Raw genomic sequence first — 18,761 nt, 5'->3', positions numbered from 1 at the left:
TAATTGAGAAGTGACCTTAAAGTATGCCAAAAACCTCCAGGATTCCTCTTCTCAACACCCTGGAATTTGCTCTCAGTCCAACACTAAATGTTACAGAATCGCTCCACAGCTATTTAGCAACCTAATTTTCTCCTCCTAATTGTGCTGCTACTGTTTTCGTCTTCAGAGCTAATGACTCAGAGTTTCACAGAAAAAGGAAAATCTCGAGTGATCGATCTTCCAAATGCAGCTGCTGTCCTCTGAGCATACTGGCTACAGGTCATAAAACACACCCAATAAAACCAAGACCCATGTCTCCAAACTCCTGACCCCTTTGCACCCTCACCCACCCTGTTCGCACGAGGTCCATGCCACTGGGTTTCAATTGCAGAATTTAGAGATTTTTTTTTTTTTAGAGATTTTTTTTTTTTTTTTAGATTTTATTTATTCATTTTAGAGACATAGAGACAGAGAGAGAAGGGAGGGAGGAGTAGAAAGGATCAACTCCCATATGTGCCTTGACCAGAGAAGCCCAGGGTTTTGAACCAGCAACCTCAGTGTTCCAGGTCGATGCTTTTACCCACTGTGCCACCACAGGTCAGGCCAAATGCAGAATTTATATTCCCCCAACCTGGATTCTTCCACAGGAAAACCCACTGGACTTTTCATTTTCTTTCATTAGTATTAAAGCCTCATGTTTCCTATTTGGAAGGAAGATTATTACAAAGCTGGAAAGGAACAGTGTGCGTTTAGGTCTTTAACTTAGAAGGCACCAGGTGCTACCTAGCACGCATGTCAGTGCCCTTTGCAGAGATGAACAGACTGGAGACACGGGAGGGCTACTATATGATTATAGCACTAGGACCACCAGGCTGAGCTACTCCGAGAAAAGAAATGAACATATTTGCTTCTTTAGAAAGCCCCTCTGTAGCGTCATGTGGAAACACCCTCTCTGCACACAACAACGTAACAACCTCAGCCGGGCTCTGTTGTTGTTGGCAGAGGCTCCTGAGATCAAAGGATGGAGCCGGAGGCCGGAGGCGCGCACCCCTCCCTCAGCTCTGGTATCTGGCAGCTGTGGCAGAGCGATCTTAAAGGGACAGAGACAAAACCTAAGCTACTTTTACAAACACCAACCAAAACCCACCCGTAAAGGAATTTAGTTGAGACTCCAGGTGTGAAAGATAAAAAGCATTAGGAAACCTGTACACATGTTTGGTGAGTGCCGATCTTACCCTGAAACCAGGCCCAGGGCGGCTGCGTGGTTTGGGAAGTGGGAGGTGTGGCACAGGATGAGCCCAACTGCAGGACACCCATCCCTGCAGCTCTTCTGGGTGTCATTCCCAGCACACAGAGCAGAGTAGACAGCCCGGTGTGGGGTTCTCGGGATGAAGGCAGATCTGGCACCGTGATGTGTGGGGCCGGCCAGCCAGCCAGCCAGAGACCCACTGTCTGGCCACTTGGGGCAGCAGCCTGGTCACACAGCCCTTTGACTAACCCACGACTTGCCCGCTGGGGCCCTGAGCCCCCAGATAAGCCATGACTGGTGTGGACAACATCCACTGCCCCTGCCTGCTGACCCTGAGAAACCTAAACGCAGGAACTGTGTCAGGACGAGCACATTCCCTCTCCATCTGGGCCACGCTCCCTCCATGACAAGCCAAAAGGAAGGGGAACTGCGGAGGCGGCTCTCGGAACACCAGGCCCAGGACCTTCCAGGCCGCTTCCCTCGCCACAGCCAGAAGGCTGGCGCCACCCTGAGATCCCTAGCCACTCGAACAGGATGCTGGACGGCACTGGACAGCACCAATGGAGGGGTCCAAACCCAAGCCAGGCCGGTGCAGGTCCTCCTGACCACAGGATGGAAGCAGTCGATTATTATCACGTTCCAGCCAGGGCCCTTCTGCTGGGCAGCTGCCAATTCCTGCAGCCCTTTCCTGCTCACCTCAGAGACAAGGGGGCCATGATGTCACCACCTCAACACAAGGACCACAGATGTGTTTGATTCATCACTCCAACCTCTCCCCGAGTTCCTGAAGAAAGCAGAGCTGGTCTCTGCTTAAAATACATCTCAGGCCTCTGGGGAGACCTCAAGGAGTAGCCATGAGCACTGCCTTTCCTGAGGGCTAGAGAGCTTTGTTTTAAAGAAAACCTAACCCATTTTAAACAAGTCAATGGAAAAAGAGAAAGCTTAAGATGTCGCCCCCCCTGGCTCCGGCCGCTTTCTGGAAGCTGGGAAGATGGGGTCCGGGAACCTGGAGAATGCTGACTTGGTGGGAATGGGACCCCAGGGCTGCCGGGCCCTTCTCCCAGCAGGGGGCGCTTGTCATAGACAAGGTGTCCAGCCTCCTAGGGCTGCAGAAATGTCTGGGAGGCAACCATGTTGACAATTAGTGTAGCTGCTTCTGTGAGGTGGGAACGGGGTGTCAGCCATAGTTATTCCCTCCTGTTTTCACAATGGTCCCTGCACACATGGCCTCAGCGGCAAATGTGGCAAAGCCCAGGCATGACGCTGCCTCTCCTCAACCGAACTGCTCCCCGAGCCTGGACATGCAGAGATGGCTCTCCCGCTGTCAGACCTCCCGTCAGTGTATGTCACCACTGATTCTGCTCACACCCCCACATCCGTGGCAGCCTCCAGCCCTACCTGGCTTCTCGTGCACCCTTGATTTAGTTCTCCAGGCACCGATGGTACCGGGGGCGCCTGCTCTGTCACCTGCTGTCTGGCTCCCCCACAGTCTGTGAGCAGGCAGGGAAGGAAGTCTGTTGGTCAAAACACACAGGCCCCGGGGCTCAGTCTGGGTTGGGGTCCTGGATGCACAACTCCATGGAGTGTGCCTCTGGGCAAACAGCCTACCCACATTGTGCTTCGGTCTCCTGTGAAAGGGGAAGTGACGGCTGTGAGGGGTAACCTGTACTTGTGCCAAGTGCTGGGGACTGCATCACACTCCTGACTTAAGCAAAGGACTGTGGGTATCATTTCAGGTATGCCAGGTATGCACGGAGCTTGAGGGGGTGGGGAGGGGAAGGCGCTGAGAGATCTGGACAGCAACCATGAAGGCTGGACCATCCAGGTCCCCGGGCAAGAGCGAAGGATGGGCCAAAGGCCACCAGGATTGGCGTACCACCTCTAGGGAGGTCCTTCTTGAGCCCTAGGATCAAGTAGGTATTTTTTATCTTTCCAGAAAACAATCAGACTGTATGTACCTGGGCCTCAATTGCCCCTGACCTTATGTGAGAGGTTGCATCCCAGAGGGTTGTCCACTTACGCCCTGAGACCCACGGGGTAACAGGCAGGACACAGCCTGGGGAGGGTTCTGCCCAGAACCAAGGCCGGCAGCCTCACGTGCGTGAGCACTGACAGCAGGAGCGCCTCCTGCTGGCAGGAACTGCTCGGTCCTAGCCAACAAGGGCCCTGCCACAGCAGCGCCCAAGTCAGACCCACAAGGCACTCCAACCTCAAGAGCTGTGTGAAAATAATCTTGTTTAAATTTTTCTATTAAAATACGCTGGGCTTTTTTTTTTTCTCTTTTTTTTTTTTGCTTCTCTGATTTCAGAGCTCAAAACTTGTTATGATTTCCTTGGGAAACATTGCAGAACAAAAGGGAGTCCTTCCTCTCTGGCTGCGAGGACTGGCCGTCATCGTGAGCATATTCTGGCTGGCACCGCAAACAGAACCAAACAGATCCAATTTGTTTCATTCTGGCACAAGAAAGGCTGCCAGTGGTACCTGCCACATACCCATCAGCAAGAAGGCAGGTAAGGAGCTCACAGGCTGGCATGGGTATAGTTCACGGTGAGTTGGATGGTGTCCCCACCAGGCCCTGAGCCCATTACACTCAGGCTTCTCAATGGAGAGGCAGCCCAGAGTGGCGCTCAGCACAGCAAGATGCTCAGCCCTGACAGACGGTCAGCCCAAAGAGCCGGTCAGCCCAGCAAGATGCTCAGCCCTGACAGACGGTCAGTCCAAAGAGGCGCTCAGCCCAGCAAGATGCTCAGCCCTAACAGACGGTCAGCCCAGCAAGATGCTCAGCCCTGACAGACGGTCAGCCCAAAGAGGCGCTCAGCCCAGCAAGATGCTCAGCCCCGACAGACGGTCAGCCCAAAGAGGCGGTCAGCCCAGCAAGATGCTCAGCACAGAGAGGCACTCAGCCCGGTGAGGTGGTCAGCCCAGAGAGGCGGTCAGTCCCAGAAAGGGACTACCCCAGCAAGGCTGGCAGTCCCCCGAGAGGCAGTCCTGACCAAAGCCCGCACTGCGATGTGTTCTGTCTCCGGGACAGCCTGATGAGCTCCCACCCAGGGGCTGCTGCACCTGGCAAGACACCAGTTTGTGGGTGGGATCACTCTCACCTTGTGTGGAAATTAAACAGCAGCTGTCCCCCTATTTAAGGAGAGCTACTCAAGTGCCAGGCATTGTGGCAGCTTTGTTTGATGTACAGTTGGATGAACTAGGCAGAAATGAGACTGCAAAGGCCCCTTGGTCTCTCTAGGGAGCAGCTGGTCACCAGATCTGCAGGCACCAGCCCAGCACTATGAAGAGAAATGAGAGGGGAGGTGTGGAGGGTGTCAGATGGGGGTCCTAAAAGGTCTCTAGAGGGGGACATGTGGGCAGACACCTGAAGGCCAGTGGCAGCGAGCCAAGTTGTGGTGGATGGGCTTCCAGGCAGAGGGGCAGCATGTGCAAAGGCCCTGGGGCAGAGCCAGCAAGAAGGCCAGAGCTGAGAAGGCACTATCTGAGGACGTTCAGGGATAAGACACAGGGTGAGGGGTGTCAGCCTCCTGGGCTTTCCCTTCATGTGGCTTGCAGAGGTAGAGGGGAGAAGCTTGTAGAGGTAGATGTCTAATCAGAGTGGAGAGTGGTGTGGGGAACGAGGCACAGTGGAAGGGGAGGTCGAAATGGCTAATTCTGAGAGACCACACCGACGGGTTTCCTGAGGAATGAGACCTGGTGTGACAGAGAATGAAGGACCGCTTTGCAATATGAAGGAGCAGTCTGGTTTATTCATGTCCTGCCTTATTCCCACAGGGTGCAAACAGTTTCCTCCTACCTCACCTGCACTATGATGAGGCAAGTTGCAAGACGGAACATCTCCTTAACATCTGGGGACACTACTATGCACAGAGTGATATGTAGCCCCGTCCGCATCTGCCTGGTCAAGGGGGCTGCCTCAGTCTAAAGTGGATCCCTGAGGTGTTTATTCTCAAGCTAGATAATTCCATGTGCTTAGATTGGCCATAAGCTAATTAAAAGTTATTCCAAATGTAGAGACAACCACGTGCATAATCCTGCTTCTAACAAGTCCAGATGTGGGGCTGAGCCAGACTGCTGTGAGCAGCTCTCCCTGCCAGCCCCTCTCCCTTCCAGGCTGTGCTACCAAAGAATCATAGATCTGACCCAGATGGGGACCAAATGGTGATTTGTAGAGCATGGCCCTCGAGGTCTGTGTGGCTACAAAAGAGCTCGTCAGAGGTTCGTCTGCATTCCTCATTTAGTAACTAGTTTGCCTGAGCACAGAGCTCAAATCTGGATACATTCTTCAATCAACCAGTGCTAAAATGGAGCAGCATTCATTGTCGCTCAGTGTGGACATGGAAGAGGGGACCTTAAAATAAGGATTTAAGATTGAAACATTAATGGGAAGACCGCAAGTATCTGGACAGAAAGTTTTGCTAAACAGCATTTGTTACTAAGGCCCTTTTGTGCCAAACAAAGTAGAAAAAGGGCATTCTGACGTTAGGTTTTCGTGGGTAATGTGCTGGGCTGAACAGTACCCCCAGAATCCACGTCCACCAGAAACTTCAGGCTGTGACTGTATTTGAAAGTATTTGCAGGTGTGACTGGTTAAGATGAGGTCACTCTCTGAGGAGGCTCAGGGGCAAGTAGGAAAGGTGCTATATTCAGGGTCCGCCCTGCTCCAATGACTGGTGTCCTTGTAAGACTAGGTGAGAGGCCACATGAATGTGGAGGCAGAGACTGGAACCACCTGGCCAGAAGCCCAGGAGCACCTGGAGTCCCTAGAAGTTGAAAAGACAAGGAAGGACCCTCCTCTAGAGCCTTCAGAGAGCACAGCCCTACCAACAGCTTGATTTCAGACTTCTGGCCTCTGGAACCATGAGACAATAAATGTCTGTTGGATCAGGCCAGCCAGTGTGTGAAACTGTCACAGAAGCCAGCATGGGTGGGTTCGGGCAGCTTTTTCATTATTTAAAATATTTAACCCTAAGGCCCTCCCAGCACGTGCTTATACTTTTTTTTGGCTATCAAAATCCAATAATTCCTGAATGGTCTACTATCAGACATTGCTGCTGACCACGTGACAAAGCCATGTTTCTGGCTTCCCTCCTACCCAGACAGTGTGGGGGGATGTGGGGTGAAGCCTGCCCCAAACTTCCTCTGAGGACCCAGGCATCCTGAGGCCGTGGGACAGTCCTCTTGGATTTAGGACACACATGTGGACACCTGTAACCCTGCAGGCTGGGAATGCTCGTCATCCTTGGGGAGTGGGATCTTAGAGAAGTAGATGTCCCTGTAGACCAGGAGAATGGCAACATACCCCATATGGTCATACCCTGGGGTCATACCCCAGGGTCTACTGGGCCTCCGGACAGGAAGAAAAGAGGAAGGGGAGAGAGAGAAGGAGGCTCTCTTCCTGTCTGTCTGTCCCTATCTGTCCCTCTCTCTGTCTTGCAAAAAAAAAAAAAAAAAAAAAAAGAGGAGGAGCAGGAGGTGAGGAGGGGGAGATGAATGGGGTGAAGGAGTAGGAAGAAGGGAAAAGGGGAGGGAGGAGGAGGGAGGAGGAAGAAGAGGAGGGGAGGAGGGGAGAAGGGAGGAAGGGAGAGGGGAGGAGGGGAGAAGGGAGGAGGGGAGAGGGGAGGAGGGGAGGAGGGGAGAAGGGAGGAGAGGGAGGAGGGAGAAGAGGAGGGAAGAGGGGAAGAGGGGAGGAGGGGAGAGGGGAGGAAGGGGGTGGGGAGGAAAGGGGAAGGGGCCAGTGCTCATCCCTGAGAAGAGAGTGAGGCAGGGGTGAGGCTAACCTCTGCCTCATCCATGTCCAGCAGGCATTCCGGCCCCCCGGGGGGGACTCAGCAGCGTGGCCTGTGTGAGGAACCCAGCCCCAGCCCTCGCAGGGGGTCTTTACGTCTGTCGTCTGGGAAAAATGAGTGCTCAAAAAGGGAGGGGCATTGCCATGCATTTTCTTCTCCAGAGGAGAACAGGAAAACACTTTCGTACAAGAGCTAAAACGGGGATAGTTGAACCACAGAAAAATATCCACCCTTCCTTCTTCCAACCAAAACAACCCGAAGGAGTTACAGGAATTGGCTCTGGAAACAGGAAACAGAAAATGCAGCTCACAGCTCCCCTCCCCAGACCCACTGCCCCTGGAGCCCTTCCGGGGGACCTACGGGTAGCAGCAGGGGACACTCACGAAGGAGCAGGGATGCCCAGACACCTTCCTAAAGCCAGGATGCGGGTGACCACCTGCTGGGACAGGGGGAGCTCTGGTGCCAGGAGGCACCAGTCTGCGACAGGTTAGCAGGGGTCCCCAAATTTTTTACCCAGGGGGCCAGTTCACTGTCCCTCAGACCGCTGGAGGGCCGCCACATACAGTGCTCCTCTCACTGACCACCAATGAAAGAGGTGCCCCTTCTGGAAGTGCGGCGGGGGCCGGATAAATGGCCTCAGGGGGCCGCATGCGGCCGCGGGCCATAGTTTGGGGACGCCTGGGTTAGAGGATGAGGTCATAGGAGCCTCCCCTGTATGAGAACCAGACACCTGCTGGCCATGCTCTCCCTAGCGACAGGTCCCAGGTCAGGCTCCAGCAGAGCCAAGAAAGCCCTCTGACACTGGGGTGAGCAATGCGGAGAGACCGTCTCAGACGGACAAGCAGTGTCTCTAGCCCAACGTACCTGGGGGACTCAGGAAACAAGAGGGGGCCGTGGAGGGTGCTGAGGACAGGGATGAGTCCTCAGAGAGGACTCGGTGTCAGAGAGAGTCGGTGTACAGCAAAAAGAAATGGTTTAGAAAGTAAAACGATAGGAAAAGGTGCCCAGGGGCCTAGTCTGAGAGTGGTCTGAACCCCGGGGCCCGTAGCTGGGACCGACCGCTTATTCTGCTCATCCTAACGGAGCATCCAGCAGCTGGCAGAGGCAGTGAGGAGAGCACAGGGTAGATGTGGGGGGAGGAGGGAGTGTGGAAAGGAGGGAGCTGAGAAACCTTGTGCCCTGTTAGGGACTGAATTGTGCCCCCTCCCCATACATTGAAGACCTATTTGGGATTAGGGTCATTGCAAATGTTATTAGTAACATTAGGGTGAAGCCTACTCCAATACGACCTGTGTCCTGACAAAAAGACCATCACAGGAAGAGGAAGACACACAGAGGGACAACCATGTAAGGCCATGGAGAGGGGACAGTCTATAGGCCCAGGAGAGCGGCCTCAGGACAAACCACCATGATCTCAGCCTTCCAGCCTCCAGGACAGTGAGACAACAAATTCCTGTTGTGTGAGTCGCCCGGTCTGGGGTGCTGGTTCCAGCTGCCCCAGGAAACCCGTTCCAGGCCAGCCGCCGAGGCCCACCCCCTCCCTGTGCAGGGCTGGGCACCTTCCCTTCTTCTCACGTGAGGTGGGTTTCTGCTGTGACGCTGTGTCAGTTCCTCACCCCACATGTGTGGGATCATCAAAAAGCAACTTACTCGGTGGGACACTAGAGACCAGGAGGATGTCCCCACGCAAGGAGCAGAGCAGACCCTGCCCGCACACTTCTCTCTGCTCCTGGAGCTCAGCATTCACCCAACAGCACGAAGGGCTTTTTACCTGTCCCACCTTCCAGGTCTCCTTAAAAGTAAAGGAGACGAAACTGTAGTGGGTGCAGGCCAGGCGGCCAGGACAACCCTGTGAGGCTGTGGCAGGGACTTGCCCCAGGAGAGGGGCTGGGGGCAGGGGGTGTGGCAGGCTGCGTCCTGAACAGCCCTTTCCCTGCTCTTCACCACAGAGAGCAGCTCTGCAGGGACCTGCGGTCTGTCCCCAGCTGGGCACAAGCCAGGCCTGCCTGTAGGCTGCCTCCGGCCTCAGCAGCTGCCTGCCCTGAGAACTTTTGGGGACAATATAGGCCTTTCCTTCCAAACCCAAACACTTTCTGAAGCAGGTGTCAGCCTGAGAGAGGCTCCACAGCACACTGCAGGAGTGGCTGAGGGCGATGGCATTTCAGTGACCCGGCCAGCGGCCTTCCTCAAATCCTGCCTATTGGACAACGCAGTTTGGGAGGTGACCTGTGCCCAGCTCAGGCTGAACTGCTGCTTCCATAACCCGAGCCTCGCCAGCTCGGAGAGGGTGGCACAGGCTTCCTTTCTTAGAGAGAGGAGAGGCAGGGCCACATGGCCCCACGTCCCCCATGCCTGCTCAGTGCACCTGCCCACACAGCAGGAGGCTCCTTCATTAGGAGGATGACCCCGTGGGGATAGCTCACTGTAGCTGGGGCGAACCTGCAGCTTCATGCCCTCCAGTCCAGGAGCACCCAGTCAGCGCTCAGGAAGGCCCGCAACGGAGCGTGACATTGGTGCTTATTACCCACATGTGGGCTGCTGTCCCAAGGCCACCCTTGTAGCTCATCCGTGGCTGAGGATGCAGAACGGCCCCTGTCCAGCAGTGCCAGAGCCATATCCTATTCCAAACTTCACATCTGTCACTTCATCCTTCCTCACAGGACTCCAAGCAGAAGCACATGGCCCGTGAGCTGTGGAGGACATGCTGTGCCCTACAGACACAAAGGTGAGCAGCAGCACCAGGCCTGAAGCCTAGTCACACTACCAACCAGAGAGGGACACCTCAGGTGGGGCGAGCCTGCCACATTTTACAATGGCCGTGCCACAGGATTCCGAGTTATTGCCTGCGAGCAGAATTTTTCGACAACCTCTGTCGGGGCTGGCTGGGTGGGTGCCCCTTGGCCATACAGAGGAGGGTGGAGAACAAGGGACATGGGTCTTGACCTCTCACCTCCTGAGGAAAAAAATGACCAAGCCCTGGCCCAGCCGATAGAGACAGGGTGGAGAAGGGCAGGCTGTGCCGTCCCGTCTCCAGGGAGGGTACGTGGCCTGGCACGGCCAGGACGTGCTGCCCTGTTCCAGCCGGGTCGCACAGGTGCTAGCCACCCAGGTGACAGTGGACGAAGAAGAGAGATGAATCTAAAATATAGATTTCCCTGGCTGAGTAGCTCAGTTAAAGTATTGTCCCAATACGCCAAGGTTCCGGGTTTGATCCCCGGTCAGGGCACACATAAGAATCTACCAATGAATGCATAAATGAATGAAATAAATCAATGTTCCTTTCTCTCTCTCTCCCTTCCTTTCTCTCTCTAAAATCAATTTTTAAAATGTTTAATTGTAGATTTCAGGCCCAACCTATGGTGGCGCAGTAAATAAAAGCATCAACCTGGAATGCTAAGGTCACCGGTTTGAAATCCCGGGCTTGCCTGGTCAAGACAGATATGGGAGCTGATGCTTCCTGCTCCCCCCCTTTCTCTCTCTTTCTCTCTCCCCCCTCTCTAAAATGAATAAATTTAAAAAAATTTTAAGTGCAGATTCCACTGGTCACTTTGCCGCTCAAATAAACAAGAGATTAGTCTGTTCCTTGTAAACAGTGAGGTCAGGGCCCAGGAAGATCATTTGGGAGGTTAGGTGTCCTGTGTGCATGGTGGGGTCACAGTGCACAGGACAGAGCATTTCCTGAGAGCCTGTGCTCATCACCCCAAGATCACCTCGGGCCCCTCAATGTTAGAGTTGGAAGAGCCAGGCTCGCCCCTCCCCAGGGCTCTGTCCAGCTCACATAGGATTTCTGGCCCAGAAGTGGGGCCAGGAGCTACATCTGGTCACCCCCATGGCTTTGTGGCTTTGCGGCTGCACTGGCCACACCACCAGCCACTCTCTGCCCACACTAAGGAGTTTACACCATGTCTCAAAATGTGCTCTCACCCTCTTTGAAAGTTGGCAGTTTAGCCAGACAGCTACCAGGGCTAAGAGCTGATTCCTGAAGATGGTGAAGTATCATGGATTTCTAAAGAAAAGATAAGATGTAAGCTCTTCAACCCTCAAAGTTATTCAGATGACTTAGCCACAGTAAAAATGTAGGAGAAATGAGTGACAGGCGTGACTTGGATATAGCATGGTGTTTTCCCACGGTGGCTAATCACCTCCCTGATGAGAAGAGGGTGACTTTGGTCTGGTCTTTTCCCTCTGGGCAGCTGAAATTTCAGCTCACACAGCAGCTACATGGATTGCTCGTGCCGGAGGAAACTGTCACAGAGGTCTCCTGCAGTCTGCAGGCTTCTTCACTTTACCTGTGAAATCTCCTGGCTCCAGAACTGTGTCCCTGGAGCACTGATGCTCCTCGTGCTTCCTGAATTCTCCATCTAAGCCCTGGCCTTTTCTGCACATGTGGCCCCTAGCATACCCGAGGACATGGAGGGTCAACATTCTCCTAGACCAGGGCCCGTGAGAACATATCACCTGCCTAGGTGCTGTGTCCCTGGGCAGGCTGGTAGCACACACTGCGTCTCCAAACAGCTTCCTAGAAGCTTGTCTCGAGACCAGCATCTCAGGGGAAGTACCTCTGCTGACCGCTGCCCTGGCATGGGGGTAAGGCTCTGTGACCGGCCTCTGGCCCCACATGGCCAACACAGATCTACTGGCCTAGCCTCAAGGCTGGGGTCCCAGCCTCACCTGGTGGATATCAGAGTCCTTGACACACAACATGAGGGTGCCCACATCTGAGCTAATGAGAGGTGGGCACACCCTTGGTGGCTGAGCCACCCTCCACAACAGCCCCTCCATGGGCACTTAGTTGGGGCAGGTGCAGGTGCCCAGTATCCAGCCTGTCCGAATGGCCCTCAGCCCCTCCTGAGTGTCTAATGCTGTTGGCTGTATGCCCACAGATGACCCTAGCACCTCCTGCAATCCCCACCATCACAGGGGCATAGCCAGGCAAGTACAGTGGATCCCCTCCCCCTCCCAAAGTCCTGCCTGCCGACAGTGCCTGTCCACATGTTCAGCCAAGGAAAGGAGGTGAATCTCAGCCAGGCACTCCAGAACACACTCAGAGCAGCAAGCTCCCTCGCAGCATCCTTAGGTCAGTCTCATCACCCCTTTCCAGGAGGCGTTTCCCACAGAGTGGCTGCTGGCTCCTCACATGTGAATTAGTTGGGACCACTTGGCTCATTCGTAGGTAGGAGGGCCATCTGCCACTTCAGAGCACGGGTGGGGGGAGGGCTGATGGCCCTGACCTAGGCAGTGGTCGGCAAACTCATTAGTCAACAGAGCCAAATATCAACGTACAACGATTGAAATTTCTTTTGAGAGCCAAATTTTTTAAACTTAAACTATATAGGCAGGTACATTCCTTATCAAGGTAGCACTGCACATGGTATTTTGTGGAAGAGCCACACTCAAGGGGCCAAGAGCCGCGTGTGGCTCGCGAGCCTCAGTTTGCCAGCCAGGGGAAAGGCCCCTGGTGCTCAGCGAGGCCTGGACTGTGGTCAGTACCTGCACTTCCACGTGAGCCTCTGCCTTCTGTGTACCTGTTTTGGCCTCACCAGATGGCAGGGCCACATCTGAGGGCAGAGAAACGGCTGCTAGTGCCCATGGTTCCGACAGTGAATGCCATAAGAAAGGGAAGAGCTCCCAGCCCCAATGCCCAGACACTCCACAAAGGTGGGGATTCCATGAGGTTATGTCCTAGTGCACAGGTCAGAGAAGATCAAAGGTCATCCCCAGGAGTTGCACTGCGGCTGGAGGACCCGCCGCCTATCTCACTGGAAGTCATACGGGGGATGCCTCTCCTTTCTGAAGGCCTGTGGCCTGATAGCCAAGGAGGAGCCACGGCATCCATACCTCCTTGTCTCAGGACACGGGCGCTGTCCCTCTTGGGTGTCTCCTGCAATTGTGCAGTTAACTCCCTGCACCACAGCTCTCTGTGTGGATTGCAGATGGGGTGCAAAGCCAAGGGAATTTCCCAGGGATTTCAACAAGAAGCCACAGAGTTAACGTCTCAACCACTCGTAACTGAGATGTGTCAATCCCGCTGCCGCCACGTGCTTTAGTGGGATGGTGAGTAGGTGGGCAGGTAGCACTGGCTCCCGGGCTGCCAGGTGAGTGGGAAGGAGCAGGCCTGCTCCACTACAGCGAGACAAACGCCTTCTGCAGGAAAAAGAGGGGTCCAAGGTCCTGGTGATGGCTCCAGGGTACTTTAACCAGGTGGAAGGCATCAAACCACGCCATGGGGCTGAGCCACCAGATTACAAAAGCAGCGAGAGGCCACCTGCGGGCAAGATCCTGTGGAGGGCAGATGGAGCTTGCTGAGAGCCAGGGGCCTGTCCAGAGGTGAGTCTCTTAGTGGGGTTTCAGTGCTCGCCATCTCAACTCCCTAAAAGGCTGCCTCTGTCAGGAGCATGTGCAAAACGTCAGCGCACACAAAACTGCCATGTGCACATGTGTGTAACTGGTGTGTAGATCCTTAAAGCTGAGATCCAACAAGAGAGCATGGGCAGAGCCCTGGCCAGATGCCTGTCACGAAGCCTTGGGGACTGAGAAGTTAAATCCTTCAAAGACAGCTGAGTCTCACCACGCAGCAGGTCTCAGCCAAGGTCCCAGTGGCCTCCTCGACTCATGCACCTCCGTCTCAAGTCTCAGTTAAAATACCACCCCCGAAGTTGCCAAAACATCCCATTTTCACGCTTACTTAATGAAGATCTCTGTTTTATCCACAACAAAACCTCAATTGTTAGCAATGATTCTTATCTTCTGAACTTTTCCCGCCGGAAATTACAGAGAGGCAGACAGACGGTGAGCAACTGTATGCGGGGAAGAGCGTGTTTCCAGAACAGAGCCTCACCATGACCCCTGCTGCTCTGTGGCTGGCTCCACCTTTAGAAATAGCACTACCAAGTGCTGCTAGTGCTACTACTTGTCACTTCTCATAATTTTAACACATGTATGACCTCAGTTACTCCACTTCTTAGATCCTCTGTGCTGTACTTGCCAACATCCTACCTCACCCTGGCACAGCCCTGGCCCTTCAGGGGCACTCAACAATGAATCAATGCAGGTCCTGCCATGACAAGACTGCAGCATTTCCCAGAATCAACAAGGATCACCAATCTAGACTGTGAAGCAGGGAGTGCACCTGCCTGGAAAATGACATTATTTGTAAGAATTTTTTGAGACGCACATTAGTAGATGCCAGGAGCCAACACAGCTCACCAACAATTAATGGGCAAAACCAACTTCATTTCTTTATTTTGGGAGGTGAGGGAGGACAGGTGACACATGCACTTTTTTTCCATGTGGTCATTTGCCACAGTTCTCAGGCAACATGGTGCACTGGGTTTGACATGCATGAACATACAGGTGAACTTCAAGGAAAGGAGGCGCAGGTCCCCTCACTGAGCCCAGTCAGACTCAGTGGGTGCACTGCCTGGTCCAGGCTGGCCTTCCTCAGGGGCATCACCTGGGAGGGCAGAGATGATGGATGGAGCTCTCGTCACCACACAGAGAAAGGCACAGGATAATGGGCTGGAAACAGGAGATTTGGAGGAGTTGAGACCCAAATGTCCCCTGATCAAGCAACTTCCAGGGGCAGAAATAGGAGAAGGGGTGGTGAGGCACAGTTCACACGAAACCCGGCCCAGAGCCACCCCAGGGTATGCCCAGTGATGCCTGGCAAGCAAGGGGGCAGCGACGTGGTGGCGGTGAGGCTACCTTTGCATCTGTGGCAGTGAGGTGTGTCTGGTCCAAGAGATCTAAACTCCAGACTGGTGCTTAGCCAGGGCCTCGCAGTCCCATGGCCAAATGAGGTAAATAGGGGAAAAGCAGTGCCATGTCTTAAAGCTAAAATGTATTTAATTTAAAGGACCATCCTGTATTCTGAGATTTTGCTCCTTCTACATCTTGATGTTACAAGGACCTTCCTTTCATAAAATGAAGGTGTCTTAGTCCTTTTGGGCTGCTACAACAAATACCACTGGTGTGGTGGCTTATAAACAGCAGAAGTTAATTCCTCACAGTTCTGGAGGTTGGATGTCCAAGATCAAGGTGCCGGCAGATTCTGCGTCTGCTGAGAGCCCTATTCTGATTCACAGGCAGCACCTTCCTGCTGTGTCCTCACATGGCAGACCTGACAGGGAACAATCTGGAATCTCTCCTAAGGGCAGTAATCCCACCATTGGGGCTCCACCCTCATGACCTGTTCACCTGCTTATAGCTTCACCCCCCAGCACCACCACTCTGGGGGTTATATTTCAACTTACAAATTTTGGGGGAACACAAATATTCAGACCGTAGCAGAGAGCAAACTGAAAAGGGAACAACTCAAGCCTACTCCAACGCCATTCTTTAAAACACTATCGCAAGAGTATGGAGTCCATCAGCCTAAAAGACAGCTTCAATCCCAGCTCTGACCATCTCACAGACACCGGAGTGTTTCTAGTTTCAAGAGCATGTTCCCAGTGAGCCTCGCAGCCCAGGAGAAACATATTCTGCTATTGCCAGAACCACTCTTTATTGCTGCCACATTCTGAACCAATGAGGGCCAGCTGTCCAGAGAGTCCTAGGACTGAGTGTACACTGCCAGGTCCAGCATGCCCATGCACCCAGGGAGAAGGCCCCCAGGCAGCACATCCAGAAGAACCAGGTCCAGCCTAAACCCTTGACTGTGGAGCTAATGCCCACACAATTTTCTGCCTGCCCCCACTTACATGCCACACACAGGAGGGCCATGCCCCACCTCTCTTGGAGGGAGAGAGATGCGCCTGGGCTGCTCCCTGGTACCTGCCCTCATCCCTCAATACCAAGGCGCACAGATCCACCTAACATCCAGCATTACTATGAGGTACCCAGAAAGTACCTTGAAATGTATTTGCTACCTTCATAGGTGTAGGATTAAAACTTCACTTCCAGAAAGCAGGAACTCTAACTCCAGTATGGGTCTGATTTCAGAGTGAGGTACAGTGTTTAGAAATACACTCAGAACTTTTCATTTATCAATTGGCCAGAAGAATGTTGTTCCAAAAACAGAGATGACTTCCCATGAGCAGTGGACTGAGAGGTTAAGGGACAGGCAGTGGGTGAGTAGGGGTCTCAGCCATCTGATGTGGCCATCTACACAGATCCATCTCACACTAATGCCCATCAACACTCACTCTGTCCTGCTTGGCAAACGTGCAGGTCTCGTTTACTCAAGGCCCCTCTGGTGCTCACCCCCTATCCCACCCCTGCCCCAGTAGTTCTCTGCTTTTGGGTTTAACACCTTCCAAATCCACCTGAGCAGGACCCCTGCAGCCCCTGGCAGCACCTGCAGTCTGGGTGCCCCCAATCCCCAGTCCACCTGGAGCCTGGCTTTCTTATGAGCCTCCCTGAAGGTCGGTGGTTACACACCCTGCAGACAGGAGGCCTCTAATTCTGGCCATTTCTGCTGTGCAAGCGATAGACCCTAAAGCGAATCGTGCCCCCAGCCCTAAACCTGCAGCCTGAGATATTAAGGGCTCACCCTCAGGACCCCCACCCAGCTCGGCCTGTGGATGCTGGGAGGGTCCGGTTCTCTCGGCCCCTCTGGCAGCACTCCCTTCCGGCCATCTCAGCCTCCGTCTTCTAGGTCTGGGCCCGGGCTAGGGGGCACAACTCTGGCACCGGCGACCCCTGACCCCGCGGGACCGACCTCCACCCCCACCACGCCACACCTACCTGCTTGTCCCGCGCTCGGTGCTCCACGCCGCCGCGCCGCTCCGCCTCCATCGTGCCTTTGCGGCCACTGGCGTACGAAGACACCACGAAGCTGTCCCCTGCGGCCCGGCGAGAGGAAGCGCGGGAACCCGGCACCAAGGAGGGAAGGAGACGCGCGGTGAGCTCCGCGGGCGCTGCGCCTTAAAGGTGCCCCACCGCCCGGCGCTCCCACCCATCTCTGTGCGGCCTGGGGCACAGGGCTCCAGTTGGGGAAGCAGAGCCGGGGATGGGGGTGGGGTGGGACCGACACTCTCCCGAAGACCCCGCGGCAACGTCCCTCCACCCAAGGACACGAGGGCAGAACGCACTTTGGGCTCTGGGCTCGGGGTCCTGGTCGGGTCGCCGCCCAACCCGGCCCGCTCACCTTCAGGGCTCTCTCTCCGCTTGAAGGCTGCGGCGGCTGCGGCGCGCCAGAAGGAGGACACGGGAGAGGGAAGGGTCAGTGAGTGGCCAGTGCCCGCCCCGCCCGCCCGCCCGCCCGTCCCGGGCCCGCTTCTCACCGTGCTTGGACTGAAATTTCCCCATCCTGCCCCAGTCCCCTGCTGCTGCCCGCGCTCCGGGCGCGCGCTCAGGTGCGGGTTTGGGGTCCGGTACCGGGGCTGAGCGTGCTCAGGGGCTGCATGGACCAGGCGCCTGGCTTCCGCGCCAAGTCGCGGTTGTGAGGTTCGGGGGGCTGGTGCAGCCGGGACGCTGGGATGGGCGGACGAGCAAGGGGACAGCAGCAACATAAGCGGCCCGACTCCCTCTGAGCGCGCGCGCCCGCGCTCGGGCTTTAACGGCGGCTCCCGCAGCGCCCCCCGCGGCCGCCGTCCGCAGCGCACTGCCCCCCAGACCCCGACCTCCCACCCACCTCCAGGCCCCGCGCTGCCTGGTCTGGGCCTGGCCCTGCCGAAGCTTGAGCCAATTCCGTGACATGGGGTGAAAGGCTTCCGTCAGCGACGAGGACCCCGGACAAGCTGCCTATGAGAGTGGTCAGGGGCTGCATTGGACCCTTCGGTTTTGTGCTGACCATTTGGGGGAAAGCTCTGTACCAGGCCATCCTAGGTCATGGGGTCTCCAATTCTAGAGGAACAGAGAGCCCTCCTTTGGCAGGACAGGACCCTGGGCCACTGCCCAGGACTTTAGAAACAACCTGCATTCATGTGGTTGATGGTGTGGTGGGTGGTGGAGTAAGTTTAGGAGAGGGGAATTCAGAGGACCGGAGGCCCATGGGGGAGGGACCTTGGAGAGGGGTCAGAGGAGAGGAGGAGGTGGTCTCTTCAGAGGTCCAACTCCCAGCCTTGGCCTAGCTGGTATGGACCAGCTGACTTCTTTCCAGAAGTCCAGCTCCAGCCTCCTTCTGCCCCACAGTTATCCAGGAAGGAAAGGACTAGGTTGTGGGCTGGATGTACCCCAACCCCATCCCCCAACTTTGGCCTTGGCTGGACTCCTGGGCAATGGGGCAATGTGTCAGCCACCTCTCAGAGCCCTGTGTCTGGCCACCTGTGCTCAACCCCTCTGCATGAGGGACGAGGCTGCCAGCACACATTTCCTTCCCTCTGTATTCTTCCTCAGCCCAGCTACCCTGGTGACCCCCTCCCTCACTACCCTCTCTGCTCGTCCCCCTGAATTTCTCAGTCGGTGGAGATCCCTGTCTCCTGCTCTCTTCTGTATTTTCCTTTGGTGAAACCATCCTTTCTTACCTCCTCCATAGATCTAAGCTTGTCACTCCTGCTCAACTCTCCCCTTATCTCCCCTGAACCTCCTTGGTCTACCAAGTGCCTGTATCTCCCACAACTCAGCAGGTGCCATAACCCTGTGGTCACTCCCATGTCTCCAGTTTCCATGGATGAACCCACCATGGCCTGTTGCCAGCTCCAAACCCTAAAGCTGCCGAGGTGAGGTTACTCATCTGCCTGGACCTGGCCCACCTCCTCCCTCTTGATGGAGCTGGGCCTCCCCAGCTCCCCAATGCAGCCAGCCTCCACTGCTGCCTGGACCCTCCTTATATCTTGCCACTGGCATAACTGGCATTGATG

At 55.1% G+C, this 18,761-nt stretch overlaps 1 protein-coding gene across 2 annotated transcripts in view; it reads right to left on the bottom strand.

The window, feature by feature from the left end:
• The window catches only part of NKD2 (NKD inhibitor of WNT signaling pathway 2), a 31,578-nt gene extending 14,083 nt beyond the window's left edge, over positions 1–17,495 (bottom strand). Inside the window, exons 1-3 of one of the 2 annotated variants that reach the window (XM_066243134.1) lie at positions 17,244–17,495; positions 17,108–17,143; positions 16,705–16,802 (exon numbers count right to left, since the gene is read on the bottom strand). In XM_066243134.1, coding sequence (XP_066099231.1) covers positions 16,705–16,802; positions 17,108–17,143; positions 17,244–17,268 — 159 coding nt within the window. In that variant the 5' untranslated portion in view covers positions 17,269–17,495. The remainder of the gene's footprint in view (positions 1–16,704; positions 16,803–17,107; positions 17,144–17,243) is intronic. The other variant, XM_066243139.1, reaches the window with a different exon arrangement.
• Positions 17,496–18,761: the final 1,266 nt, after the last annotated feature.

This window comes from Saccopteryx bilineata, chromosome 1 (assembly GCF_036850765.1).
Source record: "Saccopteryx bilineata isolate mSacBil1 chromosome 1, mSacBil1_pri_phased_curated, whole genome shotgun sequence".
NCBI lineage: Eukaryota > Metazoa > Chordata > Mammalia > Chiroptera > Emballonuridae > Saccopteryx > Saccopteryx bilineata.
This window is presented reverse-complemented; position numbering and strand designations above follow the sequence as displayed.